Consider the following 13,322-nt stretch of genomic DNA (forward strand, 5'->3'; position numbering starts at 1 on the left):
TCAGATATTGGTATTTGGAAAGCAATGCTTTCCTAGATTTAATATTTAATATTTGAAATTGGTATTTGGTATTGGTACATTTATGGACGACAAGGTCCAGTAAATACTTATTATTTATTATTTTAGCCGCATAATGTTGCATGATGTGTTTAATTAACCAAATGGATGATGCATGTCTGATATATTTACTGCTTTTTGTTGGTAGGAAGTCAGTTGAATGTCCAATGTGATTCTGATTCTTAATTTTCAGGAGAAACTTTGCTATTCTGGATTGAGAGGAGTTCACCAGGAAGTGGAAACATTACTGTTGATTGGGAAATTAATGGGCAATTTGTCCAGCAAAACTTTGTGGATATTCGAGGGACCGTCTTGCTTTCCAAGGTAAATAGGTATTCTCTATGTTGGTATTTACTTCTTTCCTTGGATGGGCAACTGCTATTTATTGGAATAAAAAAGAATAAAGTTGCTAGACTTCCAAAATGAAAGAGAAAATGCTGGATGCAGGTCAGGCAGCATCAGTGGGGAGGGAAGCTTTTACAGAACAAAGACCTTTAATTAGAAATGGGGAAGTGAGAAGACAACTATGTTTTAAGTTGCAGAGAGGCAAAGGTTTGGAGAGATCATGTAGAACCTGTGTGGCAGAGTGCAGACTAATGATGAGGAAATGATTAGCACAAATGTTGCAGAGATTGCTGGAAAAACACAATTTGACAAAGGCACAGGCAAGTGAAGAGGCCCAATTATTTTCAATAAATTATAAACAGTAACAGAAATTGCCGGGAATACTCAGTGGTTTGATGGAATGTATAGAAAGAGAAACAGAGTAAATATTTTAGATTAAAGACCCTTTGTCAGAACTCTTGACCTGCTGAATGTTCCGTGCAAACTCCGGCAACCACCTGCAACCTCTGGGAGTAACTCAGCGGGGCAAGCATCATCTCTGGTTAGAAGGAATGGGTGACGTTTCAGGTGGAGACCCTTCTTCAGAGATGCTGCCTGTCCCGCTGAGTGACTCCAGCATTTTGTGTCTATCTTCGGTTTAAACCAGCATCTGTAGTTCCTTCCCTCAACAAACGTTTGAATGTTCCACCGGATTTTCAGGTTTCCAGAATTTGCAATTCTTTGTTTGTGATAGACGATAATATTTGCATGAATGTGATTACAATTGTGACACATATTTCTACATTTGATTAAGAATCTTTATTTACAAAAACATTAAATTGGAAATATTTGTGACAAGGTTCTGCATGGTAGGCTGCTCTGGAAGGTTAGCTCGTATGGGATCCAAGGAGAGATAGAAAATTGACATCATGGAAGGAAGCGGAGGGTGATGGTGGAAGGTTGCTTCTCGGACTGGAGGCCTGTGACTAGTGGTATGCCTCAGGGTTTAGTGCCGCGCCCATTACTGTTTGTCATCCACATCAATGATTTGAATGAGAACATACATGGCAAGATTAGCAAGTTTGTTGATGATACAAAAGTGGGTGGTTTTGTCGAGAGTGAAGATGGTTGTGAAAGTTGCAGCAGGATCTTGATTAGTTGGGCAGGTGGCACTGTGGTTGTCCATTCCCAATCTTTGGTAGTATAAGCAAAAATAAGCTTTGTGGCTTATTCCTTTTTCAGTCATTGATTATGTGAACGTTGTGTGAAATGGATACAGTGTTGGTTCATATTCACACAGATTGTAAAGTTTTGTTCTTTTTAATGTATGACCGAAATAAACCATTCATTCATTCATTCATGCATTCATTCATTCATTCATTCATTCATTCATTCATTCATTCATTCATTCATTCATTCATTCATTCATTTATTAAAGCAAAGAGTAGAGCACGATCATTATTACCAACTGCAACTTATTCAACAATAAACTGGTTGCCAATATTCTGTCTCGGTTTGTCCAGAACTATTCTGCTTCAGATCTACTTTAAAAATACTGTAAAGGCAATAGTCAAGTTAATGTTTCAGGAGTAAAACACAGTAGTCAGAAATGTACTGTTGACAGGTCACCCTTCTGTTCATTAAGGTTTCTGCAACAACACTTCCCAACTATGCAATATAGGAAGGAAAATAAAAATAAAAGTATGATATAACAGCTTTAACGTGTGAAGTCAGCATCTTGTATTCTCTAATATATAGAAGTAGCTGAGCACGGTGCTTAACCAATTGAGAGTTATGAGGGGGAACCAACCTCTTCCTGTGATGCGGGAATCCTGAATAAATGGGCATAATCCTAAGATTTAAAACGATGCCATTTAGAATGAGATTTGATAATATGTATCCATATTAAAACATTTCTATTATTGTAATGGCTAATTTAAAATAATGCCTTGAGTTGTCATTTGGTTTCAAAGGGTTCAAAGGTTTCTTTATTGGTCACATACACCTAGGTGTAGTGAAATGCTTATTGCCAATGCAGCACATTAAAAACAAATACAAACATGACAATAATAAAGAACTTTAACATAAAAAACATCCCCCCCCAAATGGTCCCATTATGAGGGAAGGCACTAAGTCCAGTCCCATCCCCATGTCCACCCATAGTCGGGCCTATTGAGGCCTCCGCAGTCGCCGCTACGGAGGCCCGATGTTACAGGCCGTTCTCGCCGGGTGATGGTGCTCCGGCGTCGGGAGAATCCTCTCAGCGGCTTGGGACACCTGGAACGGCCGCCTCCTTACTCGAGACCGCGGCTTCCGAAGCCGACAGGCCGCGCTGGATGGAGCTCCACCACTGGCAATCTCAGCAAGAGATCCCAGGCTCCCGATGTTAAAGTTCAGCGCCAATGACTTAAGGTCATAAGGAATAGGAGTAGAATTAGGCCATTTGCCCCATCAGGTCTACTCCGCCATTCAATCATGGCTGATCTATCTCTCCCTCCTGACCCCATTCTCCTGCCTTCTCCTCATAACCTCTGACACCTGCACTAATGAAGAATCTATCCATCCCTGCCTTACTAACTAAATGGAGAAGGCATTGCTCTGAAATGAGCTATCTTGTCAACAACAAAATTAATACTCTAACACTTGTGTTGGTGCATCGGACTTATTTTCCTGTTTAAAAAAAAATAAACATATATTTTCCAAGTCCCTCATTTCTTGTAATCTGCTGTGTGTTTTATCATTACACCGATTTTGCAAGTTGAACTTTTATTCTGAATCATCTGCTCTCAGGACATGTATCTGGATTTGTTTTTGCTGTGTTCTCTCTTAGTTCTAATTATATCTGTGATCCTTGTAACCTTGTAGGGTGTTCTAAATGCATCCCTTCTGGTCCACATACTTGATGATGATATCCCTGAAGAAAATGAGGAATACATAATTATTTTGTCAAATGTCAAAGCACAAGGTAATGTGATACAGTGTTATAGATTATTTTGTGGCTATGACAAGGCAGCTTTCAGACAGCAAAAATATGTAAGGAAAATTAAAATTAACTGCAACTGGTGGAAATTGGTAACAAAAACAGGAAGTCTAGACAAGACTTTGGATCACGCAGCATCCATAGAGAGAGAATTGGAGTTAAAATTTATGACTTGTTGTAAATGTCCCCTTCCTAGAAACATAGAAAATAGGTGCAGAAGTAGGCCATTTGGCCCTTGGAGCCAGCACCGCCATTCAATATGATCATGGCTGATCATCCAAAATCAGTACCCCATTCCTGCTTTTCCCCCCCTATCCCTTGATTCTGTTAGCCCCAAGAGTTAAATCTAACTTTCTCTTGAAAACATCCAGTGGATTGGCCTCCACTGCCTTCTGTGGCTGAGAATTCTACAGATTCACAACTCTCTGGGTGAAAAAGTTTTTCCTCATCTCAGTCTTAAATGGCCTACCCTTTATTCTAAAACTGTGAACCCAGGTTCTGGACTCCTCCAACATCGGGAACATTTTCCCTGCATCTAACCTGGCCAATATATGGATTTTATAAGTTTCTATAAGATGCCCTCTCATCCTTTTAAATTCCAGTGAATACAAGCCCAGTCGACCCATTCTTTCATCATATGTCAGTCCCGCCATCCCGGGAATTTCCAGAGTATACAAGCCCAGCCGCTCCATTCTCTCAGCATAAGACTGTTCTGCCATCTTGGGAATTAACTTTGTGAACCTACGCTGCACCCCCTCAATAGCAAGAATGTCCTTCCTCAAATTTGGAGACCAAAACTGCATGCAAGCAAAGGATTTCACTGTGACTTGACACATGTGACAACGTTTCTAATCAATTAATTAATTCATTCATAAGTTCATCCGGTAGAGATGTACCATTGCCAAAACTTTGGTTTGTTGTCTGTGATGTTATTCAGGCCTGTCCACAATAGTCAATTGAATGAAATTGAAGCTTCAACTTGTTTTGGCAGTCTTGTTCTTGTGTAGATAATAAAGTGATTTTTAAAAATTTATTGAACAATAATTGTTTGCAGTGATGGTTTACTTTATTTCCATGAAAAATTAACAATTTTCCTTTTCTCTCATGACAGGCATTCCGTCAACAATTGCAGTTTCTCTTGACAGCCAAGGATACAAAGCAAATCTTACAGTGGAAGCAAGCGATGACCCACATGGCATAGTGACATTTGCTCTGCCATCTCGCTCGGTTTCTGTTCAGGAAGGCAACAAAATCATTCATCTGTTGGTCAATAGGGAATTTGGATCACTAGGTAACATAATTTTGATCAGAACAAACATTCGGTTAAACATAGAAACATAGAAAATGGGTGCAGGTGTAGGCCATTCGGCCCTTCGAGCCTGCACCGCCATTCAATATGATCATGGCTGATCATCCAACTCAGTATCCTGTACCTGCCTTCGCTCCATACCCCCTGATCCCTTTAGCCACAAGGGCCACATCTAACTCCCTCTTAAATATAGCCAATGAACTGGCCTCAACTACCTTCTGTGGCAGATGGTTCCAGAGATTCACCACTCTCTGTGTGAAAAATGTTTTTCTCATCTCAGTCCTAAAAGATTTCCCCCTTATCCTTAAACTGTGAACCCTTGTTCTGGACTTCCCCAACATCGGGAACAATGTTCCTGCATCTAGCCTGTCCAACTCCTTAAGAATTTTGTAAGTTTCTATAAGATCCCCCCTCAATCTTCTAAATTCTAGCGAGTACAAGCCGAGTCTATCCAGTCTTTCGTCATATGAAAGTCATTGGAAATGCTTTTGAAATAGGTTATATCTGTTGGCTGGATTTGTCTTGCCTTGCATCTGATCAAGTAAACCATATATGTGGAGTTAAACTTTACTAGGTTTTAATTCACATATATAAGTGGCAGTGCATTTCCACTTTAATGATTTGTGTGATTTTTAATCTGCATTGTTCTGTATATTAGTCATGTTTAACTTCTGTGGAGTCGAAATATAAAACCCATGCAGATATTAGAAATAAACTAACAAGAATTTATTCTCACTGTTGACAATAAACCTATCAAAAATCCAAGTAATGCATTATTTGAAGGAAGGTTTGGTTCCTGTAAATCACAAAAAAAATATGCAGCACAATAGAATAACATAATGTATTTACAGAAATTCTTGCTACTATATTTGCCATTATTTTACACCAACCATAATACGTAGAATAGTGCAACACAGGAACAGGCAAGAGGTACTGAAAATGCACACCTCCAGATTCAGGGACAATTTTGTCCCAGTTATTATCAGGCAACTGAACAATCCTGATCACCAACTAGAGAGCGATGTTGACCTACCATCTATCTCATCGGAGACCCTCACACTATCTTTAATTGGAATTTATTGTACTTTATCTTGCACTAAACATCAATCCCTTTATCCTGAAGAAAGATTGGATAGACTCGGCTTGTACTCGCTAGAATTTAGGAGATTGAGGGGGGATCTTATAGAAACTTACAAAATTCTTAAGGGGTTGGACAGGCTAGATACAGGAAGATTGTTCCCGATGTTGGGGAAGTCCAGGACAAGGGGTCACAGCTTAAGGATAGAGGGGAAATCCTTTAAGACCGAGATGAGAAAAAAAAATTCACACAGAGTGATGAATCTCTGGATCTTTCTGCCACAGAAGGTAGTTGAGGCCAGTTGATTGGCTATATTTAAGAGGGAGTTAGATGTGGCCCTTGTGGCTAAAGGGACTAGGGGGTATGGAGAGAAGGCAGGTACAGGATACTGAGTTGGATGATCAGCCATGATCATATTGAATGGCGGTGCAGGCTCGAGGGGCCGAATGGCCTTCTCCTGCACCTATTTTCTATGTATCTATGTATCTATGTATCTGTATGCTGTGGATGGCTTGATTGTAATCATGTATCATCTTTCCGCTGACTGGATAGCATGCAGCAAAAAAGCTTTTCACTCTGTATGTGATAATAAACCAAACTAAACTAAAAGGCCCAAGGGAGTATTGTTAAACAGTGGAGTTTTGTAAGACAAATTCATGGATGTCTAAATGTAGCAGCAGAGATAGATAGGTGGTAAAGAAGAGATTTGCCTTTGTTACCTGGAGCATAAGATACAAGAACACGGAGATGACGTTGCAACATTAAAATAAGTAATTAGGTCCCAGCTGGACTATAGTGTGCAGTTCTGGTTGCCACACTGTAGAAATTATGTGATTATACCAAAGAAAATATAGCAATGATACACTGGATCTTGCTTGGGAAGGAGCATTTTTGTTATGAGGAGAAACCTCATAGGCTGAGTTTTGTTTTTCTGGGAGTTGAGGGATGAACCGATGACGTATATACACTATTTATGAGGGTTATAAGCAAGGTCAACAATAGAAAATGTATCTCCATAACAGCTGTCTAATACTAGAGGGCAAGTTTAAGATATTTTGTTAGGGAATCCAAGGAAGAATTACTTTTCATTCGGGGAGTGCTTAGAATCTGAAACACACTATAGAGATTCTCACAACATTTAAGGAGTGTCAGAATGTGTCATGAAGCACTAGGTGTACAAGGCCTTGGATCAAAGTGGTAAATGAAATTAGTGTGAATAGATTTTTGATTGTTAGCATGGAGATGGTTGGCCAAAGGGAGTATTTTAGACTGTATGACTGTAGCCACTCAACTGGTTCAGATAAACATGTCCATTTTGGCCTGATTTTGCTTTCATGCGCCAATCATCGTGTGCTTCCCAACCTTTCTCTTTTGACCCAAGACAATTCAGTGGGGCCAAAGAAAGAATAACAGTATATTGCGGAGAAATTCATCCTTAGTCATGGCATTCTATAACTACTTGTGTGCGTTCTCTGCCTCAGTGGGCGGTGGAGGCAGGTTCTCTGGATGCTTTCAAGAGAGAGCTAGATAGGGCTCTTAAAAATAGCGGAGTCAGAGGATATGGGGAGAAGGCAGGAACGGGGTACTGATTGGGGATGATCAGCCATGATCATATTGAATGGCGGTGCTGGCTCGAAGGGCCAAATGGCCTACTCCTGCACCTATTGTCTATTGTCTATTGTCTATTCTTCTTTTCTTGTCCATCTTGTTATAAATGTTGGCCTCGCTGTCATCGTCCGTCCTGAAAAGGACTCGAGCTTCCAGCGACAATCAGTGGAAGCCATCACTTGTCGCAGTAGATGATAGTGGTAGCAGAATTAGCTCAGGATACTTCCAGTTTCCAGACCTGCCACATGGACACTTCTGCTGTGAAGCCATCATTCCATTACCATATTTGTACACATTTCTGAGTCCAAACATAACAAATGCCACGTCTCCAGAGGGTATTGAGGAATGGAGGAAATTGTCTGACATATTTAGTACTATTTGTTCATGGGTGCATTTTTAAGGCCTTGTGTCGATAAAGAAAAGATTAGGAATTCCTTTCTGAGATCTAAAGGCATCAACCAAGACATCCATCAATTTCTTCAATGTCAATTTGCATTATCGTGGTTGAATATTTCTTAATCTGTGTGATAGCAATTTCAATTAATTGTTTTTCCTTCATTGCATGTTTTCTCTTGTTCTGCAGGAGTGATTAACATCACGTATGAGACAGTTCGAGGCTCGTTGCTACCTCCCAATTTAGCTGAGGAGACCCTGGCTGAACCTGGTCTTGATTTTCTGCATGTGACTGGTTTTGTTATTATGGAAGAAGGGAAAGTTACCACGACCATAAATGTGACCATTTTAGAGGTGAATCAAAACTCTTGCATTCCATTTTGTCATTTATACTCTACATGAGCAGTTTAACTATGACACCATCAGCGTCTCTGTGCTTGTTGCCTTTTACTTATTCATGGACACTACTGGTAATGTCAGCACTTGTTGTCTGCCTGGATTATGTATCTGGATTCAAAGACAGTTAAGTTTCAACTACCTTGGTGGGTCTGCAGTTATATAGTTATACTGGGTAAGGATGGAACATTTCCTAGCCAAAGGGCTTGGATGTTCTTATTTTAATGACAATCTCATTGATTCCTGGTTATTGTTACAGAGACTTACACAGTAACTGGAATTTTAATCCCTTTTATGGTGGGATTCCTATTCAGGCCACTTGCTAAATGGTCTACAACATGGGCTGCTGGTTCAGCAACTTAACTGATCTGTTGCTAACTTTTTTGTCATCCTAGAAGATAAATATAGTGGTTTGTATAGCGAAGTGACATGGGGTGTGAATTAGAAGTTCATATCACTTAGAGCAGGGATTGGCAACCATTGGCGCCCGGGCCGAATGCGGCCCATAACCCAAAATCATCCGGCCCGCAGGTGGATTTTTTTCCCCGTAATTATCCGGCCCGCCGAGTGCCAAGCGTCGCCAAGTGCCACCGAGCTCTGGCTGTACTGCATCCTGCGCAAAGCCGCCAGCATGGCCGCGCACCTTCTGTGAACACGTTTTAAGAAAGAACTGCAGAAGCTAGAAAAATCGAAGGTTGACAAAAATGCTGGAGAAACTCAGTGGCTGCCTCACCCGCTGAGTTTCTCCAGCATTTTTGTCTACCTTCTTTGAACACGTGATTTGATGCCTGCCATCCAAGGCCGGATGGGGGCGGGATCCATGTGCACACGTGATAGATGTGGCCATCCATCCGCTCACAGACATGCGTCCTGGCCCCTATTCAGAACAAGGTTGCCAACCCCTGATTTAAAGGATATGTTGGAGAGTTACATTGTTGTGAAGGGGAAAATTAAACAGGTTCCTGGATGCAGCAGTATCTAGATAGGCAAATGAATATGTGAACGCCCTTCTGTGACTGATTGGCCACTTAGATCCTTAAATACTTCTGAGTGCTTTCAGTGAGTCTATACAATCCGCCAAAATGTTAAAAAGTTGACTCCCTTAAAACGATTGCTTGAAAAAACTTGTCTTTGTCTCTTGGGCAGAAGTATAAAATTACACGACCCACTGATTTTCTCACAAACTCTTGAAGCTTCAGTAGCAACCTGAGACTTGTCGTTGGAAGGTGGCATTCTCGGCATCTTGTTGAGTTAGAAGGAGTGACTAAGTTGCCCTGAATAGATTGCTATGGGATGGTGTCCAATAGATATTTGGACTAAAATACATTTAGAAACATAGAAACATAGAAAATAGGTGCAGGAGTAGGCCATTCGGCCCTTCGAGCCTGCACCGCCATTCAATATGATCATGGCTGATCATCCAACTCAGTATCCTGTACCTGCCTTCTCTCCATACCCCCTGATCCCTTTAGCCACAAGAGTCACATCTAACTCCCTCTTAAATATAGGCAATGAACTGGCCTCAACTACCTTCTGTGGCAGAGAATTCCACAGATTCACCACTCTGTGTGTGAAAAATGTTTTCCTCAAATCGGTCCTAAAAGATTTCCCCTTTATCCTTAAACTGTGACCCCTTGTTCTGGACTTCCCCAACATCGGGAACAATTTTCCTGCATTTAGCCTGTCCAACCCCTTAAGAATTTTGTAAGTTTCTATAAGATCCACCCTCAGTCTTCTAAATTCTAGCGAGTACAAGCCAAGTCTATCCAGGTAGACAGGTAGATGATTAGGAAATGTGGGACATGGGCCAAATGAGGGAAATCAGACTAGCTTAGATGGGGCCTTTTTGTCAGCATGGACGAGTTGGGCCGAATGGCCTGTTTCTGTGCCATATGACTATGACTCTGAGTCAAGTGTGACACGCTACCAACTTTGAACAGTCATAGACCAGAGCAAACAATGGGAGAGAATTCATCAGAGATTGAGTAGCATCAAGAAATATTTTATGGATCTCCTCAAAGTGGAGAAGGAAGTGACACTGAGAATCTTGGGGCCATATATTGTGTGAATGCAGAAGGCCTGTGTAAGCAGGAGAAGTCACACATCACAATACAACACCACTCTCTGCCTGCCTTGTCTGCCATCTCCTACCCCATCTGTGGACGAGAATCTGTAGTTCCCACATTACCTGACTTGTTCCACAGAAGGTAGTTGAGGCCAGTTCATTGGCTATATTTAAGAGGGAGTTAGATGTGGCCCTTGTGGCTAAAGGGATCAGGGGGTATGGAGAGAAGGCAGGTACAGGATACTGAGTTGGATGATCAGCCATGATCATATTGAATGGCGGTGCAGGCTCGAAGGGCTGAATGGCCTACTCCTGCACCTATTTTCTATGTTTCTATGTTTACCTGACTTGTTTCCAGAAGCTGCTTTTTATGGAAAATCATGACACAACAATATTCTAGGAATACAACCCTTTCACCCCCACCGCAATATTGCAGGGTTTGCCTTTATTGATTTGTGCTTTTTCAATATTTCAAAGCATCTCAATTTCACTCCAAAAACTGTAATCTCCCAGTTATTATTATATAAAATCACAGGGGCGATGTCGCTCAGAATTGTTGTTCTTTTTTTCTTATTTTACAAGTACATATTTCATTATACATCAAACTTTGGAAGAGATATGTGGTTGCTTTTGTTGTAAGGACATGTTTATTTTGCAGGACGATATTCCGGAATTGCAGGAGCTCTTCCTTGTGAAACTTACATCTGTGAAGCTCATCCAATCTGATTCAAGCCTTTTCCCCCCTCGATTGGGTGTGTATTCTGTGTTTACGTGCTTCTATTGTTAATTGCTTCATATTGTTATAATGAAATGCTTACTTTGTGTCTATCCTCTTTCTTTCTCCAAGGGCTATTAAATCAACTTGGCATCTTATTCTGAATAAGATTGAACTTTTCTGTTTATGCTTTAGATTTGTACCCAATGTTCCCATCACTTGTCTCTTTGAATTGGAATCAGTCTGTCAACATGTGAAGTGTCCAACATGTGTTCCCTTCTCTGTAATTAATGCTGTTTGTTAGTAAATTTGATTCTCTGTATTGTAATGCAAGTTTCTTTTTAAATAGTAAATTGTCCTTAATGGTGGCCGACTAGGAAAAGGGGAGATGCAGCGAGACCTGGGTGTCATGGTACACCAGTCATTGAAAGTGGGCATGCAGGTGCAGCAGGCAGTGAAGAAAGCGAATGGTATGTTAGCTTTCATAGCAAAAGGATTTGAGTATAGGAGCAGGGAGGTTCTACTGCAGTTGTACAGGGTCTTGGTGAGACCACACCTGGAGTATTGCGTACAGTTTTGGTCTCCAAATCTGAGGAAGGACATTATTGCCATAGAGGGAGTGCAGAGAAGGTTCACCAGACTGATTCCTGGGATGTCAGGACTGTCTTATGAAGAAAGACTGGATAGACTTGGTTTATACTCTCTAGAATTTAGGAGATTGAGAGGGGATCTTATAGAAACTTACAAAATTCTTAAGGGGTTGGACAGGCTAGATGCAGGAAGATTGCTCCCGATGTTGGGGAAGTCCAGGACAAGGGGTCACAGCTTAAGGATAAGGGGGAAATCCTTTAAAACCGAGATGAGAAGAACTTTTTTCACACAGAGAGTGGTGAATCTCTGGAACTCCCTGCCACAGAGGGTAGTCGAGGCCAGTTCATTGGCTATATTTAAGAGGGAGTTAGATGTGGCCCTTGTGGCTAAGGGGATCAGAGGGTATGGAGAGAAGGCAGGTACGGGATACTGAGTTGGATGATCAGCCATGATCATATTGAATGGCGGTGCAGGCTCGAAGGGCCGAATGGCCTACGCCTGCACCTAATTTCTATGTTTCTATGTTTCTATGTCCTCTTATCGTCCCTATCAGAATGCACCTCCTTCCTATTTCCTGATCTAAACAATAGACAATAGGTTCAGGAGCAGGCCATTCGACCCTTCGAGCCAACACCGCCATTCAATGTGATCACGGCTGATCATCCACAATCAGTATTCCACTAGTCCACCAAGTCAAACTGGTCACCACTAAGCTCAAATTTGTTCTTGTCTGTCCTTTCAGAACATGCTCTGTGTCCAATCTCATCTCCCATTTTTCCTTGCCAGTTATTTCCTGTACCTATCAAATAGTTTCCTTTTCCATGTACATTTTCCACACTTTTCTTGGCTTTTGTATTTCACAGCTTTGATTTTAATTTCCAGATGCAGCAGGTCAGGTTTCTCAGATAACAATCGATGCAAATGATGGTGTAAAGGGCATCATTCAATGGCAAAGCATGAAGTAAGTGTTTAACCAAGAACAATGTCATATTACAACCTCATTAAGATTATTTGTACTTGTTATTGCATTCATTACGATATAGCCCAGCTGTTGGCAGTTGTGCAGAAGCAGAATTACTGTATATTTATTTGGTGACCTTGAAAAATATCCCATCTCTGTTCCACATAACGCATCACCTTTCATATTCCAATCTCCATAATGGCTTATTCATAATATAATACTAATCCATAAAGGTGAACTGTTTTATTCGTAGAACTGAGTTCACATTCTGAAAATTGAGCTAAATGCGCAGTTGCATAGGAACTACATGCAATTATTTGGCCACTATTTTAAACAAAAGGTGGAAAGAGTGAACTGAGTGGTGCACATCATTATCTGTCCCAGTGACTGGATTTTACAATTTAAAAAACTCTCAGCTGTTGCCTGTTCAATTCCAAAAGCAAACACAAAATTTAATGAAAACCATTTTACTGTAACTTTATTGGTTGGGTGAAATTATTTAAATTCTTTACGTTAGCAATACAGGGCGTGTATGAGGAAAGAGATGAGCTCCTGTGTGACTGTATAGTGTCGGTGGACTGGTCCACGTCCGCATTCAAGGACTCGGCAGCCACCCTCAATGAATTATTCCAGACTCCATTGGTAATTGTGTAGAGGACTGATGGGACCAAGCGCAGGCTCGGCGATCGTTTTGCTGAACTCCACCCAGTCTGCCTAGAACTACATGATACTAGACCTCCAGGTGGCTAAACATTTTAACTCTCCCTCCCATTCCCATACTGACCTTTCTGTCCGGAGCCACCTCCCAACGAAAATTGGAGGAACAGCACCTCATATTTTGCTTG

At 41.1% G+C, this 13,322-nt stretch overlaps 1 protein-coding gene across 1 annotated transcript in view; it reads left to right on the forward strand.

Annotated features, from left to right (window-relative positions):
- Positions 1 to 13,322, forward strand: part of adgrv1 (adhesion G protein-coupled receptor V1) — a 486,575-nt gene that overhangs the window by 128,616 nt on the left and 344,637 nt on the right. The window contains exons 35-40 of the mRNA XM_033017268.1: positions 251 to 381; positions 3,247 to 3,346; positions 4,473 to 4,652; positions 7,940 to 8,103; positions 10,869 to 10,962; positions 12,399 to 12,477. Of these exons, the coding sequence (XP_032873159.1) occupies positions 251 to 381; positions 3,247 to 3,346; positions 4,473 to 4,652; positions 7,940 to 8,103; positions 10,869 to 10,962; positions 12,399 to 12,477 (748 nt within the window). The remainder of the gene's footprint in view (positions 1 to 250; positions 382 to 3,246; positions 3,347 to 4,472; positions 4,653 to 7,939; positions 8,104 to 10,868; positions 10,963 to 12,398; positions 12,478 to 13,322) is intronic.

Source organism: Amblyraja radiata, chromosome 3 (assembly GCF_010909765.2).
Source record: "Amblyraja radiata isolate CabotCenter1 chromosome 3, sAmbRad1.1.pri, whole genome shotgun sequence".
Classification (NCBI taxonomy): domain Eukaryota; kingdom Metazoa; phylum Chordata; class Chondrichthyes; order Rajiformes; family Rajidae; genus Amblyraja; species Amblyraja radiata.